The sequence below is a fragment of the Ceratotherium simum genome, chromosome 4, assembly GCF_057802395.1.
Source record: "Ceratotherium simum simum isolate JZ-2026a chromosome 4, ASM5780239v1, whole genome shotgun sequence".
Lineage (NCBI taxonomy): Eukaryota > Metazoa > Chordata > Mammalia > Perissodactyla > Rhinocerotidae > Ceratotherium > Ceratotherium simum.
This window is the reverse complement of record NC_141903.1, coordinates 80,359,067-80,383,483: the sequence shown is the minus strand read 5'-3', so window position 1 is coordinate 80,383,483 and position 24,417 is coordinate 80,359,067. Positions and strand designations below refer to the sequence as shown.

The 24,417-nt window shown below is 34.7% G+C and overlaps 1 protein-coding gene across 1 annotated transcript in view; it reads left to right on the top strand.

Moving 5' to 3' along the window:
* Positions 1–24,417, top strand: part of RASA1 (RAS p21 protein activator 1) — a 97,804-nt gene that overhangs the window by 56,799 nt on the left and 16,588 nt on the right. Inside the window, exons 8-15 of the mRNA XM_004420386.3 lie at positions 558–708; positions 5,120–5,198; positions 11,652–11,772; positions 12,558–12,714; positions 18,756–18,843; positions 21,390–21,467; positions 23,199–23,356; positions 24,151–24,227. Coding sequence (XP_004420443.1) covers positions 558–708; positions 5,120–5,198; positions 11,652–11,772; positions 12,558–12,714; positions 18,756–18,843; positions 21,390–21,467; positions 23,199–23,356; positions 24,151–24,227 — 909 coding nt within the window. The remainder of the gene's footprint in view (positions 1–557; positions 709–5,119; positions 5,199–11,651; positions 11,773–12,557; positions 12,715–18,755; positions 18,844–21,389; positions 21,468–23,198; positions 23,357–24,150; positions 24,228–24,417) is intronic.

The window sequence follows — 24,417 nt, the reverse complement described above, 5'->3', positions numbered from 1 at the left end:
TCATACCTATTGAATGAAATATAGTGCATGTGTATTGATTTTGATACGATACACAAATATTTCAGTTGTTTTGAATCTACCTTTGTAAGTTTTTGGTACTATTTTATTAGTTATTATTTTTTAATGTTTAATCAGGAGCATTGATTAAGTACAGAGTATCCCTAAGCAAAATTCACTTTAACTTTTGTAGGCTCTTCTTATTAAGGGGATTTACGAACAGAATGTAGCAGTGTTAGCCAGTATCCCCTACCTGTGGTTAGATTATTCTTTCCAAGTTATGACAGGTATAGACATTATTAACCGAAGTCACTGCTGCAAACTTCTGCCCAGTATTTTCATATAATAAAGACAAGCAACATGATGGGTGGTTGTGACTCATAAACCAGAAAATACAAAAAAGAAAACTGTCTTAAAATTGTCTTTATTATAAAACAAGTTCCTGATGAAAATTTGCATATGTTTATGACTTTTGAATATACTTTGTAATTATACTACTTAACACTTTTTATTTTTTATTTGATAATTAGGGAATAAAACTAACAGCTTAATTTTTACAGTTGGCCAAGTCTGCAGTTTTCTTGTGAGGCCCTCAGATAATACTCCTGGTGATTACTCACTTTATTTTCGGACCAATGAAAATATTCAGCGATTTAAAATATGTCCAACACCAAACAATCAGTTTATGATGGGAGGCCGATATTATAACAGGTAAGTAGTGAGAAATTTTTAGTTATCTTTTACTTTTGGCAAAAGTAGTTGAAATCTTGATAATATAGTATATCAGATTCAAAATTATATAAAAGTTTCTGACTTTTTAAAATTACAAGACCTTTAATGTAATTTAGTAGTAGTAATGTCCAAGAATTCTTTAGATGGTGTCAAACATGAATATAAATTGATAACATAATTTTTCCTTCCAAAATAATTTATGTCAGTTTTTTGATTATGCACAAGCTATTTGCAGCAAATTTGCCAAATCCATATGTTATCTTCAGGACAGCAAAACATCTAAGAAAAAGAAAATATATTACATTCTTTTATCAGTGAGACATTTTAATAGCAAAAATGGTTCTTAGAGTAACCTGAGACTTACTACAAATGTCACCATGTAATTGGGTGTTCTCAAGTTGACGTTTCTTATTTGTAATTATTGGTTCCTACTGCTCACCTTTAAAATTCTAAGTAAACCCTTTACTTGTCCCAAAACTCAGAGTGGACTTTAGCCACTTGATTAGGAAGATAACTTAATTAGAAAAACCATATGATAGAATGTCAGCTATTTTTTTTCTGTATCATAGAAAGTCATATTTCATTTTATTTCTTAATGTAAAGGTTTTCCCATACTGGAAAACTCCAGCGTAGCATTGTTTTCCTCTATGGGAGGTTTGTATAAAAGAAAATGCTGGCATTTGCCTTGTTTAATCCCTTAATACCACAGCGGCATTCTCCATCCCATTTAGAAGTTCTCTCAATTCAGCTTGACCTTTGAGTGTATAGAGATTCAGCAGCTGGTTAATCTGGAAAACAAGAAACCAAAAACAAGTTCTAGCTGCTTGCCAGAAGTTCAGTGGACAGTTATAAGACATCAAATGGAAGATATGAGTCTAGACAGTTGTATCCTTTTGCACACCTCATATATAAGCTGCTTGAGTACTTTCTGCATTACAGTCTGATCTAAACATCCTCACTGAAAATGTAGCTAGCTGCAATTTGAGCTCTTTATGAAGGTAAATTAATTTTTCCCATTGTTTAGTTTTCTAGGGACTTGGAATATGTAAAACTATAAATTGAAAACATATCATATTCTTAACTGAACTTATAAATGTCTATTGGGGAGACTTTTAAAAGATAAAATAATTAACAGTCATGCACCACACAATGATGTTTCCAGTCTACGGTGGACCGCATATATGATGGTGGTCCCATAAGATTAGTACCATATAGCCGAGGTGTGTGGTAGGCTATACCGTCTAGGTTTGTGTAGGTACACTCTATGATGTTTGCACAACAATAAAATGCCTGACGATGCATTTCTCAGAATGTATCTCTGTTTTCAAGTGATGAATGACTGTACATAGATTTATTTTGGGGGAAGTTTGTCTTGTTTATTGACTTAAACTTCCTTATGATACACATTCTGCAAAGGTGAAATTTCTTCCTACATAATGGAGGCAGTCTGTGAAACATATTAAAACATATAAAGCTGTGAAACATATAAAGCTAGTCTTTTTTGTTGATAAAGACCAGAATGAAATAGGAAGAAGTATTTGAAGTATATTTCTTTCCAAATTATTGCAAAATTATTAGTCTGCTTGCAAAATGACTTTAAAAAGTTTAAATATATGTTAATTTAGTGTTCGTGATCATTCCCCCAAATGTTTGACTTTTAGACTTTTTATTCCCTAAGGATATGTTCATCTTATAAAGTTCTGGAGTATTGTTGTTTATAGTTTTAATATTAAAAAAAAAGTTTTTTAAGGAAAGCCAGAATTATGTGAATCTGACCCCTGGATAATGGCAGTTTTTATAGTTGTTTTGGAAATATATACTCTATTTCAGCGTTAATGTCAGTAATGATGTAATTCCTTTGTGATTATCATTTATTGTGTAGATTTGGAAGTATAAAGTGGGATTATCCAAGGAATCTACTAACAGAGCCATACTCTGCTGTCGTGTCATGCCATTACCCCTACATTAGTCTTTGGTAAAGAGAGGTAGCAGTCATTTCTGTTTCGTTTAGAAACTGCTTTGTTGAGACATAACTAAAGTTCCTATACTCAAAATTTTAGAAAAGTAGGAGAGACATTTAACAGCAGATGTAATTCAGCAAACATTTATTGACTAATCCACTTGGTGAAATATATTATACAGATCCTGTGCATATACATTAAAGAAAAAGATACTGTTCCTACATTATTAGTGCTCAGGTCTATTAGAAAAGATGGTAGGCTGACTGTGATAAATTTAAGGATGTACAAATCTGCATAGGAGAATCAGTGGGAAGAGTGTAGTTCAGATGGTGATAAGAAGGGAAAGGAGGGAGGATTTTGGTCAGACCTTGAAGATTACTAACATTTATCTAGGGTTCAAGAAGAGAGAAACTTGGTTTTATTTATTAAGTAAATTACTAAAATGAAAGTATAGGACATAGTATCTCTAGAAACTCACATTTATTTCACAAATTTATAGTGAACATATTTTAGTTTTCTCTTTTTGTTTTTTGTGAGAAAGATTAGCCCTGAGCTAACCTCTGATGCCAATCCTCCTCTTTTTTGCTGAGGAAGATTGGCTCTGGGCTAACATCTGTGCCCATCTTCCTCTACTTTATGTGGGACGCCGCCGCAGCATGGCTTGACAAGCAGTGTGTCGGTGCGCGTCTGGGATCCGAACCTGCGAACCCCGGGCTGTGGCAGAGGAGTGCGCGATCTTAACCACTATGCCAGCCCCATATTATAGTTTTCTGAGATGTAAATCTATCTGATTTCATGGCTAGAACTTTTATGGAATGTCTAGGAAATTTTGGTTTGTTGTATCTTCCTTGACTGTTTCTTTAGGTGCATCTGGGTAGACTATAAATTAAAGGGTAATTTTTTTAAAAACTTGAAAGTCCAGCTGATTGGTTGCCACATACTTGTAAATTTTCTCTTGGGCAATCTGAACTGCACTCCACTATGGTATCCTATTCTTTTAGCTCATGGACCAGAATTATATTGAGCTGCTACACAGGATCGATTGCATTTTACAGTTACTGAGCCAGAAACCTTTCATATTTACTGTTTTTCATAGATTTGATGCTTTTTACTTTGAAACACGTAGTCGTCTCTGTGGTGGATCTAGCTATCTTCAAATATATTCTTTTCTGATTTTCATTTTTCTTTTTAGATTTTTGGATTTATATGTGGTATTAAATTTTTCCTTTAAAAACTTACAACCTTCCTTGTCCTTTTTATGATAATACCTTTCTACTTGTCTCAACCACCCCTCCCCCTTGTGTTAAATGCTGCCTCTGGTATTTAGTTCATATTCATTCATACTCGCTTTTTTATTAGTCTTTTCAAGTCTTTATTTTGCTTTTTAACATTATTTATATTTGGTTTAAACTAACTTTGTAGGATAGCAAAGATATTTTATATTTCGAGAGAGCTATATATATGTGTATTTCAAATATTCTGTCAGTAGGAAGAACTGTGGGAAAAAACAAGTGGCATCTGTATTCAATGATCTCTCTCTATATGTATTCCAATTATTACATCAATAGCAAGAACATGAAAAAATCAAGTGGTTAGGTTAAATAAGATCTGTATTGAGAAGTGTTTCCTAGCTGTCCCTAAAATACCCAATCAGTGATTTAAGGGAAAGTTTAAAATTCTAGGATTTAAATATTCTGGACAATAAAATGGCTACTGATTATAGAGAAACACTTTTAGGTTAAAAAACTCATTATGTCATGCAAAAACTTGCGTTAAAATACATTATATAGTCATTTTATTTTCAGGGTTTTTTTTGTTTTATTTACATTATTTCCCAAATATTAAGAATATTTTATAGCACTTTTTATCAAAATCATCAATAAGCCTTTCCTGCTATAGCAATAATCCTGCATGTAAGATTAGCTCCTGGTCTGTTTTTTTTTTTTAATTTGCTTCTGCTTTCACCTGCTATTTTTATGTTTTATGACCTAACTCCATCTGATTATTATAAAATCAGAATATGTCAATGTTTTGATGATAAACATAAGTTTACCTGAACTCACTACTTGCTAATAAATAAATGCCATTTCTCTGTAAATTTTTCTTTCTCAATCTCGCAGAAATACTCTTGTAAAAATAAGTAAACTTTTAATCCTTTCCTCACTTACAGTGACTCTTTGACTATGTGTATGGAAAATTGGAATCTCTGACTCAGGTATTCTGACCTGTAAACCAATATTGGAAACTTCTTGTTTTTCTAAAATAATGTGACTCTTATGATCATATAGTCTATTAATGTATTTGGATTATATGCTTTGGAAAAAACTTGTAAATAGATAATCCTTGCTAACAGAGTTTATGTGTATTTTCAAGATTTGCATTTTTTATGAGATACATTATGTCAATGTTGGTAATTTTTATTTTAACAGCATTGGGGACATCATAGATCACTATCGAAAAGAACAAATTGTTGAAGGGTATTATCTTAAGGAACCTGTACCAATGCAGGTCAGTGTTGTTTTTCCTTCAGCAATAATTAGCTTTTTAAAATGCATTTTTGATAGTATGTTTACGTACATATTCATGCATTTAAAATTGGGTAAAATTTAAAACTGCAGATTATTCAGATTCTTTGAGAAAATGAATTGTAAGAGAATCTCTTATTTTTTATTTATGTTGGCTCTAGATAATTAGGAAGTCCTTGGTGGCATCTTAAGAATACAAGCAGTGGTGGGGGCAGAAGCCAAGTTGTACTGGGTTGAGGAGTGAGTTTGTTTAAGGCAAAAGTGGAGACAGCAAGGATAAATCACAGCCAGGCTTATCTAGGTGAGCTTGGTAAGTAAAGGAAATAAATAAAAAATGGTAGCTAGAAGAAGATGTTGGGCCGAGAGGGGTTTAAACTTTTTCTTTGCCTGTAGTTTAATGGTGAGAGAGTTTTGAGCATGTCTTTGTACTCTGGGGAAAGCAATAGGAAAGAGGAGAGTGACTGGTGGGTAGACAGAGGGATGGGGTAGTGGCAGTACCTGATGTACAAAGTCCTAGAGAAGGCAAGAATGACCAAAATCTAGAACATAGGAAGAAAGATGGGTCTTGAATAAGAAGGCCTGTTGAATTTAGTTGCTTAATGCATAGGGCGATTGAATAGCCTCTGTTTCTTGCTCATCATACTTTGTGAAGTGTAGCAGGGGTTAGAAAAAGATACTTCAAAAGAATGATTAAGAATTTTCCTAGGTGAAGATGGAGGTAGTGATATTCCAGGGACATAAAGAAAGACTGAGGGGTTTCGGGTACCCAAAGAAACTTGCACAGCCATTTGTAGGGTCTCTAGCTTCTCGATTTTACCTCCTCCTAACAAATTAGTTACAGATGGTTGTACCTACTACATACTCATTACAGCTGTGGGGGTGGGGGGATCATTATTCTGATACTTAATATAAATTCAAGAATCATCATCTTGTCACATTTTAATGTATGTTGCTTCATTTCGTCATGCTTTTCGGGTAGAATGTGAGGTCCATGAGAGCAGGAGTTTTGTGTTGTAGTCCCACTGCCTAGAGTAGTACCTGGCATTAGGTATTCAGTCAGTATTAGTTGAATGACTGACTGCTCTCTAGCAGGAAGCACCCACTTCACCCTTTCTGTATTATCACTAATGTGTCTTAATCCCATTGTGCTTGTTGCTATCTCCATGTCAGTCTCTTCCTCTCTGCCTATCTAAATACTGTTGATTTAAGATCCATTTCAAGTTTTACTTCCTCCCTGACACCTTCCTAATAACGTAGTCAGCATTGATGTACCATTTTTGTTGGCAGTTCTGGCAGCCCTTGGCTGTTCACTCTTCTAATTACTGCATATATAAAACTAACCCCCTTTTTTTTCTAACCACATAGTGTAGTATGTGCTTTCTAGAAACCACTGCTCAGGGTCTTTTTATTAGGGGTCAGAAGTGCCTTTAACCCCAGGTGACAGATTCTGCCACTCAGTGCCATTTCTATATCCTGAATTCTAATTCACACTGGCTGTTTGAGTTAATAATGGTGTTAATTTGTTTCATAAGTCCACAAATTTTATTTTATTTGTCTACAATTTAAGCCAGACATTTTTCCCATCTTGAATTTGTGCTTAGAATTTTCTAATTTAATTTTTTATTGTTTGAAAAATAAGTAAGTAGCATGTGACATCTAGTAAACTTTTGTACTTAAGTTATAAGGTTGTTTTAAGAATTACTTCAAATATACAGTGTGGCCCACTCCTGTTACTGTGTCATAACTGAAGAAACCTCAGATTGTTGTCATTTGCAGAAGTGCCTATAATGCATTGAATACTTCAGAAATAACTAATGCTGATTACAAAGCAATTTGATTACTACATAAAAACCATTAAATTCTGTGTGAAGTCTGTTCTTTTGGGCCTGGAGTAAAAGTAGGTTACCATAGAAGTTTGGGAATCATAACACTTACCTATCCCGCCCAGCAGGATTCTACCTGGTAGAGAACACAAAGGCTGGTAATATCCTTATATTAATGGAAAAAACTGATTAGCTAGCAGAATCAGCTCACTCTTCCTGAGGTGACCGTGCATACCTCGACTTGGGGTAAGATAGATGCTGGAACAGAAAGAGCAGAGTCCTAGCTAGATCGGCTTACTTTGTGGAACTAACACTCAAGACAAATATTAGAAGAAAAGAAGGACCCTTTGGGATAATGCACCCCACAATAAAAATAGCTAACATTTTTTGAGCACTGTGTTTTAGGCACTGCTTCTTGTATGCATTAATTAATTAATTTTTTCAGTAACTTGATCAATTTGTGATTATGCCCATTTTACAGATAGGGGAACTGAGACCAGAGAGGTTAAGTAAATTACTCAAGGCATGAAGTCAACTCAGCCTTGACTCTTCTCTTTCTCTCCTATACTCTATATCCAATGTGTCTGGAACATCATGCTGACTCTGCCTTCAAGATAGATCTAGAATATGACCACCACCAGAATCTGACTTCATCTCCCTGTTTCTACCTCTGTCCCCTTAACACCGCATAACAGTCAGAGGCATCCATTTAAAATGTGAGTCAGAGCATTTCACTCCTCTGTTTAGTACTTGCAGATGTTCTCCATTTCCTTCAGAGTAAAAGCCCAAGTCCTCACAATGGCATACAGGACCCTAGAGGGGCATCACACTGGTCCTCTAAACTCATCTCTTTCTGCCATCCTTCTCTCACTTGTCTCCACTCATACTGGCTTCTCTGCTGTTTTTAAAAATATGGCAGGCTCTTTCCTGCATCAGGATCTTTGCTCTAGCTTTCACTCTGCCCAAAATGATTTTCCCTCACATAGCCGCTTGCCTGCCTCGCTTACTTCTTTCAAGTTTTGCTCGGAAATTAGTTTCACAATGAGACTTCCCTGTACACTTTATTTTTAATACTGCTATTTGCCTTACCTGTAAAGTACTTACCATCTGTTAATGTACAATACAGTTGACTTATTTATTATGTTTATTATTCTTTCTCTCATTAGAATATAAGTTCCTTGAGGATAAGGATCTTTAATTTGTTCACTTATGTATCTCAAGAACTAGAACAGTGCCTTGCACTCAACAAACATTTATTGAATTAATGTATTAAATGGAGTTTTCCTAGCCGTTAAGTGACAAAGGCAGGATTTGCAGCTGAAGTCTGGCTTCAGGAGCCTGTGTACCTAACTTTTCTGCAAAAGCTTGCTTCAGTGGCTATCAGACTCTCACCAATCAGATTATCAACTTCCCTGGAGGAGAAGTATATAAAACTTCCTTCTCCAGAACTGTGTAGAAAATGGGTCAACAAGCTTTCCCTCCTATCATCCAGTGATGTTCTAGAACTTGGAAAGTGAAGTGTGTCCTTGCTCATAGTGTCTTCTAATATATTGGAATCCTTTAGGAGTTGTAGATCAGTATATCAGCCCCTACCTTAATATAATTTAGAAAAGACCCGTATAGATTATCTTGAAATCAGATATTTAAGTCCGGATATTAGTGTAGTATAATGTTTTAAATAACAAACTACAAATATGCCTCATTTTACTGCTAATACTAAATATTATCACTATTGAAATACAGACTGATAAGTACAAATCTATATGATCAGGAAGGTAGTCATCACTGTCATCTGGGTCCCTGTGTCCTTTTTAAGTTTTTATATTTTTAAGTCATTTTACAAACTAATTGTAGAAGTGGGAATAAAGAAATAGTCCAAAAACAACTGTATTGGAAAATTTAATAAGAATTTAAATGAAGCAAACCCAAATTTTTGTTCCATATTTCCTTGGTTATAAAGGCTTACATACCTGAAGTGGGCAGTGTCCTTTAAAGGCAACTAACTGTTCATCCACTGGCTTGTGTGGACCTGGAACATATCCATTTTGTAAATCCTAATTCCACATTTCAGATACATCTCTATTAAGTTCTTGCTTCTAATTACTCTCATTCTTCTTCTCACATTTTCGTGGTCAAAATGCAATACTGATTCCAGGTTTTAAATATATCTCTACTAGGTTCTAGTTTATGATTCTTTCTTGTTGTTCTTATACTTGCATCATCAACTGCAATACATTTAAAAACTTTGATGGCTCATAATTTTGTTGGAGAGTATAGTCTTCTTTGCTCCATAAGTGTGAAACACATTTAGATTTATAAACATTAATTAGAATGATCACTATGGTGAATTTTTAAATTTCTACATTATATGTTTCCTTTCAGTAACCTTTGGATACAAAGTACCTTTTGTCTACTTACAAATCATTAAGTGAATCTTGGTGCACAAACATAAATATTTAAAGAACCCTGGTTCCTTTTAGCAAAACAGGATAATCAAGATTCTTGTCACAAAATATTGCATGATGATGTTCTTCCTTCTGAATTACTAACTAGATGAGAACACCATATTTCCTTTTTTTCCTCTAGAAATATTTCATTCACTAATTCTTTTTTTTTTTTTTAAAGATTTACTTATTTATTTATTTATTTTTCCCCTCAAAGCCCCAGTAGATAGTTGTGTGTCATAGCTGCACATCCTTCTAGTTGCTGCATGTGGGACGCAGCCTCAGCATGGCCGGAGAAGAGGTGCGTCGGTGCTCGCCCGGGATCCGAACCCGGGCCGCCAGCAGCGGAGTGCACGCACTTAACCGCTAAGCCACGGGGCCGGCCCTCACTCACTAATTCTTGAGTTTGAGAAAATTTATCAGGGATATTATCTCTGAAGAATTACAGTCTGAGATTTTGCTTAGCAAAATCAATTTTATCATCACAATAGATCCTCGAGTGCTGCTGTTTCTTTGCATTCATCTGATTCTTTTAATAATTGTCAAACATCTTCTTTTGTCAGTTTTTCTCTTTGCTATTATGAGCAAAATTCAGGACTCTGAATTTTCAGCTGTGTTCAATGAAGGCTAATAAAAAGACAACAAAGATGGTCTTTCATACTTTTTTGAAAGACGCCACAATATTTGGCAACACCGTAAAAAAGCCAAAGGGTGATGCAGTAGAGATGCTTTATTTCACTGCTGCATCATCCTCTAGGCCAAGGATTAGCAAGCTTTTCTCTAAAGGGCCAGATAATAAAGATTTTAGGTTTTGTGGGCCATTCAGTCTGTCTCAACTACTACACCCTGCCTTTGTAGTGTGAAAGCAACCACAGACAGTAGGTAAAGGAATGAGTGTGGCTGTGTTCCAGTAAAACTTTATGTCCAAGAACAGGCGGTGGGCTGGATTTGGCACATGTGTCATGGTTTGCCAACACCTGTGCGTTAGCATACTTGGCAATAATTGTTGAGTAATGATGAAATGGTTCCTAGGATGATGAAACAGCAGAATGTTTCAGGATATAGGAAAAATAACATTCACGAAGATCTCATAACATATCTTAGATTTAGAAAAGGATCAGATGGACCCATGAAATCTCTAAGGAAACAAGGTCATAAAATATTAATCCTTGCAAATAATAAGAACTGCTCAAAAAAGAAACTGAAAAACTAAAATTGAGTCCAGTGGACCCTGATGGTAATATTGAAGATTGATTTATTTTGGAAAGATCATTATAAAGGTGCTCTTCTCTTTATATTCTTCCTGACCTCATAATTCTTTTTGTTATTTGGGGGATTTAGCAGTTAAGACACATGCATTCCTAAAAGTCATGATGTTATGTAAAATCATGCATTAAAAAGGGTTTGGGAAAAGTGGGGTTAGAGGTGCAATGCTAAAAACTTCATCAGTGACACAGAAAGACAAGAACCTAATCAAGATGTAGCGTAGTTTCTATACATGCTAAATGGTTCTGAAATATTTCAATACTGCAATAAATATGGCACTTGACCTTGAAAAAGATTTGAAGTTTACCTGTGCAAGAGGCCATCAGAAGGGTTGTGAATATTGTGAAGTGGTAGAAGGAGGATTATCTGAAATCAGTCAGCGTTGTAACACCAGAGGTGGATGGATGGGTACGGCCCGTAACACGCGGTGGACTGAAGGAGCTGTTAGGTATTCGAGGCGTGTGTTGTATATTCCCATGCATCTCACTTCAGCTAGGTGCAGTGTCCTGCATTCACCTAGTGTTTCTCGCAGACTAATTGTGCACAAGCAAACATGAATTTGCTTTATGCTTAAATTGGTTCTTCATTTATCAGTCATGTTGGGAAAAATTCATGTTTTCAAAACAGTGTTATTTGCTGTAAAACACAACAAAACTGACTGTATTTTTGAAAATAGCTTATTAGTTGTCCATGTTCTTGAGAAATGGTAAGGGAACCTTTCTGAGAATTTCTTTGGAAAGCAAAAGATCTCTTAATATATGTTACATTGTTTTAGATTTTAGTATTAAAAACATTTTTTTAATGTTTAGACAGACAATCTGATTCTTAATTGGTAGTTTAGTAGATTTTACTTCATTTCCATCAAGAATTCATGAAATAATTTTAATATTTTTAAAAATTCAGGATCAAGAACAAGTGCTCAATGATACAGTGGATGGTAAAGAAATCTATAATACAATTCGTCGTAAAACAAAAGACGCCTTTTATAAAAATATTGTTAAAAAAGGTTATCTTCTAAAAAAGGGTAAGTAACCTTTTAAGACTCAAGATCAATTTCAGTATTTTACTATTAAAGATTAATAGAAGCATTGTAAATATTGGGCATAAAACTTATCACTAAGAGAGAGATGTATTTAATAAGTTGTTTTGACACGAATTACTAGTAATTGACCCTTGTTTAGAGCTTTTACCTAAGCATCCTTCAAAATCTACTAGAGTCTAGGTATATTAAGTCCACATTTCCAAGCAAAGTTTTAGGAGACAAGCTTATATATTTCCAAGTAAGTCTTAAAATCCTGAGGTCAGTTCCAGTGCAAGGGAGTTGATTCTTTGTCTCCTCTCAACCTTATACTTTTTTTTTTTTTTTTAAGAAACTTCTTATGGCACCTGGCACATTCATGGTATTGATGTTTCTATTTTATAGATTTGCCTCAATTTGACATTAAGAAATGTTAAGGGGTTGGAGGGGCACGTGGTTAGTGGAAGAGTTTTTTTCTTATGACTGGGAAAGAACTACTCCTAAGCAAGAATTTTAAAGATTTTGTCATAATGAAATCTCCAAAGATAGAGTTAAGGTACCCTTATCATTTACTCTGTGATTCACTAAAACAAGCAATATAACAAAAGTCATGTTTCTACAGATAAGTCAGACATTTTCTCATTTTGTAAGGATTGGTGTGTTATTTAAGCTTTGAAATAAAAATTGAAATATTTAACTTTTACTTTCAGCGATGATAATTTTTATAATTTTAATATATATGACTTCACAGTTCATTATTTGGCTAAGGGAAAACGATTTTTTTTTAACAGGCAAAGGAAAACGGTGGAAAAATTTATATTTTATCTTAGAGGGCAGTGATGCCCAACTTATTTATTTTGAAAGTGAAAAACGAGCTACAAAACCAAAAGGATTAATAGATCTTAGTGTATGTTCTGTCTATGTTGTTCATGATAGTCTCTTTGGCAGGTAAGAAATCGATTTCCTATTTCTTTTTGGAATTGTTTTAATAATAAAACAGTGGGTATGTTCAGATTGTTTCAAAGCATAGCAAACTAATTTTGAGAGCCCTAAAATCATCTGAAAATGTCAGGTTTACTTTGTAGGATAATTTTTGTCTTCCTTTAGACTAACCTATGCATCCAATCTACTGCACTGTATTATTTTATTGAGATAATAATGGTATATAACATTGTGAAAATTCAGGTGTACGTTATTGTCATTTTCTGAGTAGACTTCATTGTGGTCATCCAAGTTATCTAATTATTGTCCGTCACTGCACATAAGTGTCCCTTTACTCCTTTCACTCACCCCCCACCCCCCTTCCCCTCTGGTAACCACCAATCTGTTCTCTTTATCTATGAATTTGTTATATTCCACATATGAGTGAAATCATGCAGTATTTGTCTGTCTCAGTCTGGCTTATTTCACTTGACATCATACCCTCAAGGTCCATGCATGTTGTTGCAAATGGGACTAAATTTTGTCTTTTTTTATGGCTGGGTAGTATTCCACTGTATATATATACCACATCTTCTTTATCCAGTCATCAGTTGATGGGCACTTGGGTTGCTTCCACGTCTTGGCTATTGTGAATAATGCTGCAGTGACCATAGGGGGCGCCTGACTTTCTTCTTAAATCACCCAGTTACTCTGGATTATTACTTTATTCACAGTGTTTTGTTGATTATCAATGCAGTTATTTTTTGGGTTCATGTGTAAAATTTAGTTTCATTTTGTTTTTTACTTTTGTTATTGTTTTTGCTGAGGATGATTCGCCCTGAGCTAACATCTGTTGCCAGTCTTCCTCTTTTTGCTTGAGAAAGATTCATCCTGAGCTAACATCTGTTGCCAGTCTTCCTCTGTTTTGTATGTGGGTCACCACCACAGCATGGCTGCTGACTAGTCTTGTAGGTCTGCACCCAGGAACTGAAGCTGGGCTGCTGAAGCAGAGTGCGCTGAACTTAACCACTAGCCCATGGGGCTGGCCCTACACTTTTTTAAATTAACACAGAAGTTAAAATTGTTTTCATTATTGTATAATATATAAGGGAGTTCTTGAGAAAATATAATTAACTTAGGTATTTCTTTCATTGTTACTTCTTTATGATCAGCTTTAATGTACAGATATTTATTTTCCCACCAGAAAGGGCAATTTGGCGATTAAAGCTAGAACGTCATTAAATTCACAAGATAAAAACAGTAGCCTTAATTTAAAAAATTCAACCCATTAAGTAGGCCACTTAATAAGAAATGTATTGAATTTAGATAGCTAAATCCAGTAAATCTTCTCTTCCTCAGCCAAACTATTTTCTTTGCATAAAAGTTATTGAATAAATCAGTGGTGCCAAGCACATTGTGCTAGCACCATAGCACTAAAGAATGGAAAGCTCCAAATAAAACAGCTTCTTTTCTCTTTCCCCTCTATGCCCCAACCCCTCCTCTCATAGATCTGTTCCTACTGTATCAGATTACACTTGAGAAGCTTGTTAGATCATGCAGTTCACAGCTAAAGCTAAAGCCAAAATGCTTCAGAGTTGCAGAATTGCTTGTTTTACTAGTTTGCATGGAAATAGCCCACTCTATGTTTGAGGCCAAAAAGCAAAAGAAATAGAAGAGATACCACCTTCAAATAGTTTTAGATGGTTTGTCTGTAGACCTGAATTCTACATTAAATAATATAAAGTGGAGATCCTAATAAAATCTAAGCTGTCTCAGCTGCGTGTGTTTCCAGTTTAACGGGAGGAAATGGGATCAGAGTGCTACTGTGCTGTTTGATACTGAAGTCTGTAAGCTGTCCAAAAGAAGAGTTTTATTAAAATTTATGATCTACAGGCAAAAAATTTTTGGTGAATGATTCTCACTTTGCAGATTCATTGAAGAATGGGTGAACTTCCTCAAAATTACAAGTACAACACAAAAAGATATTAATGTGTTCTGACAGTTTATGGATTCAAAGCAGAAATTCAACTTTGGAAAAGTGAGATTAAAAATGATTCACTAGTAATACTTATTATAATTGAAGTATATGAATCTTAAAGAACTATTAAGAGTAATAAAACAGCTGTGTAAGTTTGGGGAGAAGCTTCTACCATTATTTTGACATACTGTATGTGAACAGGTGCAAGTGGATTGAAAATATTTTTCACTGTCAAGAAAGGTGGACATTACACTGGCCAATTAAAGAAAAGAACTGCTAGAGTTCAAGAGAGATTAGATCTTTGAAATACAATTTAAAGAGACTGACCTATTCTGGTTAATATCAAGAAAGGAGTTTCTGTCAGGTAGTGAAAAAGCAGTAAATACACATTTACCATTTACTACAAGGTCATAGCTTCTTATGTAGAGTTTCTTGTTGAAGGTGACTTTCAAGAATTTGAAGATATTCTAAAAAGTCTTGGTCATGAGCTGTATTTAATAATACTAAGTCTAAACCTGATATGAAAAAGTTATATCCATGGGAACTAAGCACAAATCTTTTTATTTTAAAAAACTGAGTTTTTTCCAAAGTATGCCCATTTACTGTCAACTATATTTTTGTGTGCCTTACTGTGAAATAGTTGAGAAGTACTGAGAAAGACTGAATGCCATGGAAAACAGCATCAGCAAAGTATATTTCAAGGAAGTGAAAAGACACCTTTACCAGATAATAGGAATAGTAAAAAAATAGGTTGATAGCAAATTATGTGTCATAGAATGCTAATATCGTAGCACAAAAGGGGAAATTTGGATGAACGCTGTTATCTTCTTTGTTGTATTATCAGATCTGTGGCAGGCATTGAACATTTCTTGCTCTGTGTAAGCCTAGAACCCAATACCCTGACTGACTGAGCGTTCAGATGAGGTCTAATGTGGAAGTGAACTGCAGCCTCTGCAGTGGGGGTGACGGGTGTGCATGCTCAGCCTAGGGGGAAGGAATGCTGGACAGCACTGCTCGTTTGGCTGTTTTCCCACACTGCTTCAGTCGCACAGCTGTATAATTTTTCCAGATTATTTTCAGTATTATTGAGAGGTCTCTAAACACTCTATTTCTTTACATTAAACTTCTGGCTTTTAATACTGCTTTACTTTAAATACTAACCATTTGAGAAGCACAAGTTGAAAGACATTTCAGTGATACAGTTGTTATTGTAGTGAACATTTATGTGGGAAGTTTTACACCTTTATCTTTTCATAGGCTGAATCTTTCACTGTGGCAGGATTTATTGTTTTATCTTCATTTAGGAAGGATGTTTTTGCTGGATATTAAATTTTAGGTTGGCAGTTTTTTCTTTCAGCATTTTAAAGATTGTTTTCTGCCTTCCAACATTTTCTTTGTCATTCTAATTGCTTCTCTTTTAGAGATAATGTATCTTTTTTTTTCTCTTGAAGGTGTACTGTGTTTCATCTTTCTCTGGATGTTTTGAGATTTTTCCTTATCTTAGATTTTCAGCAGTTAAACCAAAATGTGCCTACTGTGAATTTTTTTTTTTTTTTTTTGGTGAGGAAGATTGGCCATTGAGCTAATATCCATTGCCAGTCTTCCTCTTTTTGCTGAGGAAGATTAGCCCTGGGCTATCAGCTGTGCCCATCTTCCTCTATTTTGTACGTGGGATGCCGCCACAGCATGGCTTGATGAGTGGTGCGTAAATCCACGCCTGGGATCCAAACGCGGAAACCTTGGGCTGCTGAAGTGGGGTGCTTGAACTTGACCACTATGCCACTGGGCTGGCCCCCCCCCAATTTTTTTTTTTTTTATTTATCCTAATGTTTGTAGAGTTTCTTCAATCTAAGACCTGATGTCTTTTGTCAGTTTTGAAAAATTCTTAGTTGATATGTCTTTAAACAGTTCTGCCACATTCTCTTTCATCTTCTGGGATTCATGTTACATGTTATATACCTTTTACCATGTCCCATGTGTCTATTATATTTTTCTATATTTTTCATAATTTTTTCCTCTCTGTGCCTCAGGCTGGATATTTTCTTCTGATTTGTCCTTCAGTTCACTAATCTACTCTTCTTCAGTTAAATGCACTTGTTGAGGTCTTAATTTTATTTATTACATCTTTTGATTTAGAATTTCCATTTGATTCTGCTTTTCCAGATCGTTTTCTAGCAGAATTCTCTATTTTGTTATCTGTTTTCTTAAACATTTTAATTACAGTTATTTGAAAGTTGTATCTGAACTCAATATCTAAATTATAATATGTAGGTCCTTCTCCTTTGTCTGTTGTTTTCTTTTGGCTTTTCAGTCATTTGATCTTGATTCCTGTAATGTTTACTTATGTTTACTGAATGGTGGACACTGTGTATGAAAAACTGTAGAAGCTGTGGATAATGTTATTGCCTCTAGAAAGGATTTTCTTCTGCCAGATAAGTTAGAGTAGGGGTAGTTCATCTTGATCTCCTCTGGGATCAGGTGGAGGTGTTGGTGAAGGCTATTCTATTTCCGGTTTGCCCTTATTTTGAAGGCATAGCCCTTCAGGGGTCTCAGCTGAAAGCTTTCTCTTTTAAAGGCCCTGAACTCATTGGTCTTTCTCAGCGCAGTGAAACTGCTGAACGTGCTGGTTATCTTTGTAGCCTCTTAGCTGCTTCTTTCTGCTTTAGCTTCTCAGCTTCTTTTTTTTTTTTTTTAAAGATTTTATTTATTTATTTTTCCCCCCAAAGCCCCAGTAGATAGTTGTGTGTCACAGCTGCACATCCTTCTAGTTGCTGTATGTGGGACGCGGCCTCAGCATGGCCGGAGAAGCAGCGCGTCGGTGCACGCCCGGGATCCGAACCCGGGCCGCCAGCAGCGGAGCGCGCGCACTTAACCACCAAGCCACGGGGCCGGCCCCTCTTCTCAGCTTCTTGCCCTACACAGTTTAGGAATTGGCAAAAGCCTTGAGAGGAAAAGCTGTGGAGAATGTCGGGCTCACCTCACTGTGATCTTGGCCCCTCAAGTCTTAGCTGCTTTCGTTGTTCTCCAGTGACTTCAAACAGTTGTTTTTTGTTTTGTTTCGTTTATATTTTATCGAGCCAGGAGGATTAGTCTGATACAAGTCACTTTCAGAATCAGTTTTCAACTTACCTTTTCCATTATGTTATGGCATTTTCAAAGCATGAAAAGATGTTTTTTTATCTTTAATAAATGTTAAGCTTATACTCTGGGTATTTTGCTATGGCCTTCTAACACTGAAGTATAAGATATAATCTTTGGTTAAAGCAAGAAAGAGAAATAATATTTATTGAGTTTCAAAAACATGAAGGCCCTTACTAAACATTTTATAAGTATTTTCAAGTCTATTTGGAAAGACAGCACCAGCAAATCTTCAAAAAAAAAGTAAACTACTATCCAATATTGTACTTAAGTGTCAAATGAATTATAGTACAGTGTATACTATAGGAGGGCAAGAACTAATACCTACTGTATACTACTGTTAGGTCATTAATCCTCAGAATAAGCATATGTATGAGTAGATGATGTTTCCATTTTAACGGATGAGGAAAAATGGTCAGTTGTAAAAAATTTGAAGATATACAAATTATAAAGAAGAAAATTAAAATCACCCACAATCTACTGAGAGATAACTACTAAGAACATTTTTGGTCTAAGAACATGTCTAGATTTTTCCAGTCATATAAATGTATATTATACATCATCCTGAAGCATTGAGTTTAGTAACATTTTATTTGCTTTAAAAAGTGTTTAGTTAGCTGTGTGCGGTTCTAGCATTTCTGCTTCAGTTTCTTTGTAACTTTTCTATTTCCAATGTCATTTAAAATTAATTTACACAGTACTTTAAAAAAATTTTGAACTTTGAAAGATTGATAAAATTTCAGTAGTGCACACAAAAGTTTTCTAAAATATATGCAGCTAACATTTTCTTTTTAGTAATGAACTGGTATAATGGAGAATTATTTCTCTAAGAATTATGTTAATTTTATATAAATTATGTGATTATGTATTGTGATTTTTTTTAAAAGTTGGTATTAGTGTTTAAATACTTTTTGTTAAGCTTCCTAATAACTTCTTTGTTTATATTTTGAAGGCCAAACTGTTTTCAGATAGTAGTTCAGCACTTTAGTGAAGAACATTACATCTTTTACTTTGCTGGAGAAACTCCAGAACAAGCAGAGGTAAGTTAATTGTTTCTTTAACTACTATAAACCTTTATAATCTTTATTTAGCCATGTTTTCTTTTTAACTAGAATAGAAAACTGTTGCATTTAACATAAATTGATAAAAAGGATGTCTGAAATCTAATCATTTTTTTATTTTAAGGAATGAGAACTTTCATGTGTAAAAATTTTTTTGAAAGAAATGCAGAAAAACGCAGTGAAGGGTTATTAGGAATGAAAACTTCATTTTAAATTGACCTTTAAATACTCTATGATGTTGAGTCCAACTGAGAATGTTCATTTAAAATCCTCTCTGCAGAAAGGTTATAGATATTCTCAGTACACTCGAAAGGTAAGCCAGTTAGTTTTGCTAACAAGCATTATTCTTCTTCACTGGTTGAACTCCATGTCTAAAAATAGAAGTTCAGTCATCAAAAGGGAAAAAATTTTAGGAATTTCTATTTTTCTCTAAGTTTAGATAAAATCTCTACTTTCAGCATTAGCCATTGATCCATGTGAAATGCCCTTCTTAAAACTTTTATTAAATTTTAAGTTACGTTGTGTGGAAACAATGTTTTTAAAAATTTGCTTTTAAAAATATTTTGATTTCTTTGAACCATAATGTTTCTGGGGTGTTTAGTAGTATTTTGTAGAAATAAGGCAATGTGCCTTCTGCCTGTACTGTACGGAAGGAACCTGAAGGTGGTTAAGAGGTCAAAGAAAGTGAGTTTGTTGGAAATAGAAGATAATTTGCCAACCCTGGATATGAGGCAGATGCTCTTAAAACTAGGTCCTGGGTTGGGCTCCTGACTCATAAATTATGAAAATATTTTAGACTTTAGAACAAACTTGATGAATGAACCATTATGTTTTATGGTTCACAATTGAATGTCATGTTTCAAATCTTTGCAAAATATCTCAATTAAATACTCATTATTAACATATAACACGCATAAAACTTTTTGTGGGTATGTAGCCCTAATTTTCAGATGCAAAAAGTACAGCTCCAAACATGTCAGTAACTTAGACATTTTTTAAAAATGTTAGAAATCAAGTTAAGAAGAAATGTAAACTTCTGTATGTCTTCCAGCTATTTTACCATGTTCCTTATTTCTAAATAAAAATGTTACATACCTTGCTGACATTTCAGTGTGTTTTGCATGCCTCTCTTAGCTGTATAAATAGAACATTTTCTTATTGTATTTATATATATTCTTTCCATATTCTCTGTTTCCATATACCACTTAAAGTCCAAAAATATGACTGGTATTTCCGGTCTCTGTTACTTTGGTGGCCCATGGGATCTCTGGTTACTCTCTTCTATTTCTAAAAGCTACAGTAATTGATTTGGTCTTTTTTTTTTTTTTTTTGTGAGGAAGATCAGCCCTGAGCTAACATCCATGCCAATCCTCCTCTTTTTGCTGAGGAATATTGGCTGTGAGCTAACATCCGTGCCCATCTTCCTCTAGTTTATATGGGACGCCGCCACAGCATGGCCTGACAAGCGGCGCATGGGTGCATGCCCTGGATCCGAACCCGGGCCACCAGCAGCGGAGTGCGCGCACCTAATCGCTAAGCCACAAGGCCAGCCCCTGATTTGGTCTTAATTTGCTTTACTATAAAGATGTTTTCTTTTTTTCTTTTTTTTTTTTTTTGCTGAGGAAGATTTGCCGTGAGCTAACATCTGTTGCCAGTCTTCCTCTATTTTGTATGTGGGTCACCACCACAGCGTGGCCGCTGACAAGTGGTATAGGTTCCTGCCTGAGAACCGAATCCGGGCTGCCGAAGTGGAGTATGCTGAACTTAACCACTAGGCCACGGGGCCGGCCCCTATAAAGATGTTTTCTAAACACTGACAGAGTTCAGATTCACTGAAGTAGCCATCAAAGTAATGACATAATTGAAGAGAGCAATAGTACAGAGCTTTCTAGAAACATGTAAGCCAAAGTGAAATATTTAGATTTATTTTTGATAGACCTAAAATTGTTCTCTCTTTTCTCCAGAGCACTAGTTAAACATTTTGAAATATAGCTGCAATTTAATTTCAATATTAGGCTGAAATATTTTTTAAAATCTAATTTATATTTGAAAGGCTTACATATAACCCAGATCCCCTTATACATTTCTACCTATATAATGGTCTGAGGTAAAGATTAAGAATGCTTGTCATCAGATCAATCATCACCTTATCAGTTGGTTTTGTAGTTAGCCCTCCTTTCACAAAATGTATCAAGTTAAATTCTGCCTTAGGCTGCCTCAAATGTAACAGCTTAACTTTACATAAATTTTATCTTTTGGCTAATTAATGGCCACTCATTGGTGTACTTAACATTAATTTGGAGTTTCAACAGAAATACAAACAGTATTTTGCAGAATTATTATTATTGTTTTGGTCATTGTTTTGCTTTATTGGGGCACAAATATATTAAAGTGCAGCATACTCTGAGTTAGAAATGGCAGTCTAGAGAAGGAAAGAACTATTGAATTTGAACAAAAATTGATGATTAGAAACTAAACAAACTATTGTATAGTATATTTCTTTGAAATGGTGTTATATTTTGTAGGATTGGATGAAAGGTCTACAGGCATTTTGCAATTTACGGAAAAGTAGTCCAGGGACATCTAATAAACGCCTGCGTCAGGTGAAACTTAATTTTCTTTGATTTGTGATTCTCACGTCTTGCCTTATCACTTTGCTCTTTATGTTTATTTCTATATGAACTATTTTAGGCAACATTTCAAACACTGTGGAGTTCTTAAGAGAGGTTAATCTTTCCAGGCGTTTTAAAGCCATGCTTCCACTTGCGTCAGTAGCAGGAGACATAGTTATGTCTTTATGAAAGAGAATGTTATTTATATACCTGCTAGGTGCTTAATGCCATCTTTTGAATACATACCAACGATTTTTTTTCTTCCATTTAAAATAACAATACCGAACCAACAACAACAGAAACTGTTTTGTTGGGCCTTTTTATGTTTTTTCTTCAAAAAATTATTTTGGCCTATTTCAAAAAAGTGGAACCTAAAGGTACTTATTGAAAAGATCATCTGACTTCAAAGTGTACTAATCCCAATAAACTTTCGAGTTTTCCATTTTATAGTAATTGCTTTTGAAACCTATTGCATAACTGGTAGTATCCCATCTTATTTGAAACCTTAACATGTCCTACGTGTTCATTTATGAGGAGTTAAGCTAGGCATTCTCTCTTTTTAGGTGTGTACAGTCAACTTTATACTCTCCATTTCTTTGCTTTTTTTCTTTATAGTTATCTCTAGGTAATTGGAAAAAAGGTAATTTTAACATTCTTGGAGTTTTAAGGAAAGTTTAGTATAATATTTATTGACCAAAGTGACTCCTGTTTTATTTATGGGAATTTCCAGTAAGCTTGGTGAATTTCATATTTTGTTCTGTTGGCAGAAGTAGATAAATTGTTAATATTTAGATGACTACAGATTGTGTTCCCTATAACTGTTAAGTCTGATCCTTTCCCCAAGAACATTTAATTATACACATAATCACTGTGTTCTCAAAACATATTTTAAGCCATGGAAAATCAGATTGAATTTTTGCAAATTGTGTCTTATGTGAAACTTTAGCCATGAAATTATCATTTGTAGGTATACTATGAGATAATCATAGCTAACATCTCTTGAGCCCTTTTTATGTGTTGGGTATTTTGCTGTGTGCTTTACACATATTATCTCTAATGTTTACAACAACTTGCAGTGGAGACTTTATCCTAATTTTATATCTGAGGAAGGCAAGGCCCCAAGTGGCTGAGTTGTTCAAGGCCCATGAGTAGTAGGTGCCAAGAGGGAAAGAGGACCTGATATTAGAAGGTAGATGGTCTAAGTTTTGGCATCAAAACTGACAAGTAACTTAGCTTCTTTGGATCTATATCCTTTTCTGTAAAATGAGAAGATAGAATCAGTGTTTTAAAAGTATTTTCTAGCTGTGAAACTGTTTATAGAAATAAAATCTTCCAGATGAGCATTATATAACGTGGGATTTTGATTTGGGTGGTGATAGTTGTTTACTTATATTAATGAAGAATCCTCCTCTCAACTTCATTTTCTCTGAACCATTGTTTTATAATAGAAAAGGTGTATTTCATTATTTCTGCAAGAATATAATTGGAGGAATAAGTTGTAAAACAAAATTGCATTTTTTTAAGTAGGAAGAATTATTTTAAATGCTTGAATGTTGTATTTTAATATGTCACATAAAAGGGAAATTATAACTGAAGGTCATATTTTCTCAAAAAAGGGGAAAAAGAAGTTGCTATTTTGGGTTTTTCTTTTATAGTAATTGCCTCTGAAACCTAATGCATAATTCTTGAAATCTGGGGTAACAATTTTTGTGTTTTCTTTAGGTCAGCAGTCTTGTTTTACATATTGAAGAAGCCCATAAACTCCCAGTAAAACATTTTACTAATCCATATTGTAACATCTACCTGAATAGTGTCCAGGTAGCAAAAACGCATGCAAGGGAAGGACAAAACCCTGTATGGTCAGAAGACTTTGTCTTCGAGTAAGTGTTATTTTATCATTACATTAAATCACTTTCTTTTACCATATTGCATTTTCTTTCCATTTTTTTGGTCTTTGTATCTAAACTGGCAAAACAAGGTACCAAGTCCAGGCATTTTAATAGTACATACAGGGGCGGCCCGGTGGCGCAAGCGGGTAAGTGCGTGCACTTCGCTGTGGAGGCCCGGGGTTCGCCGGTTCAGATCCCAGGCGCGCACCACTGCACTGCTTGGCAAGCCATGCTGTGGCGGCGTCCCATATAAAGTGGAGGAAGATGGGTGCGGATGTTAGCCCAGGGCCAGTCTTCCTCAGCAAAAAAGAGGAGGATTGGCAGATGTTAGCACAGGGCTGATCTCCTCACACACACACACACACACACACAAAAATAAAAATAAATAAATAAAAATAAAAAAAAGTTTAAAAAAAAAATAGTACATACATTTTTTTTCTGTTGTATTTATTAACTTTTATTAGTAAAGTGCTACGTCCTTGGTTTTTCACCTAGTTATTAATATGAATTAGCATTACTGGCAAGTCCAAAAATATTTACTAACACACACATACAAAATGTTTCCAGGATTTACTTGAGGAGGTTAAAGATGGTAGGGAAAGTATAATTTGCTTGTCTGTATTCCTGTATACCAAATAATAAAACATGTTTGGAGTCTAGTTTTAAGTCTAGCACATTCAGGTTGTTTAGTAGCAGAAATAGGGGCAAATTTGATACCAGAAGTAAAGGAATGAAACATTTGGATGCCAGGACATTGTTAATTCCTTTTCTCCTTTCTCCTTTAGTGATCTTCCTCCTGATATCAACAGATTTGAAATAACTCTTAGTAATAAAACAAAGAAAAGCAAAGATCCTGATATCTGTAAGTTAATATAGAAATTTCTTTCTACAGTCAAAAGGCATGTTTTATATAGTTTTAAATTCATAATGAAGTGGTGTAGTCTAAAATGGAAATTAAAAAATAAAATAGAAGTGCAAGTAGTATAATTTGAGAGTTTCTTTTTGTACTTCTAAAAGTATTGGTTGTTGAGAAGGAAATGTATCTAAGAAAG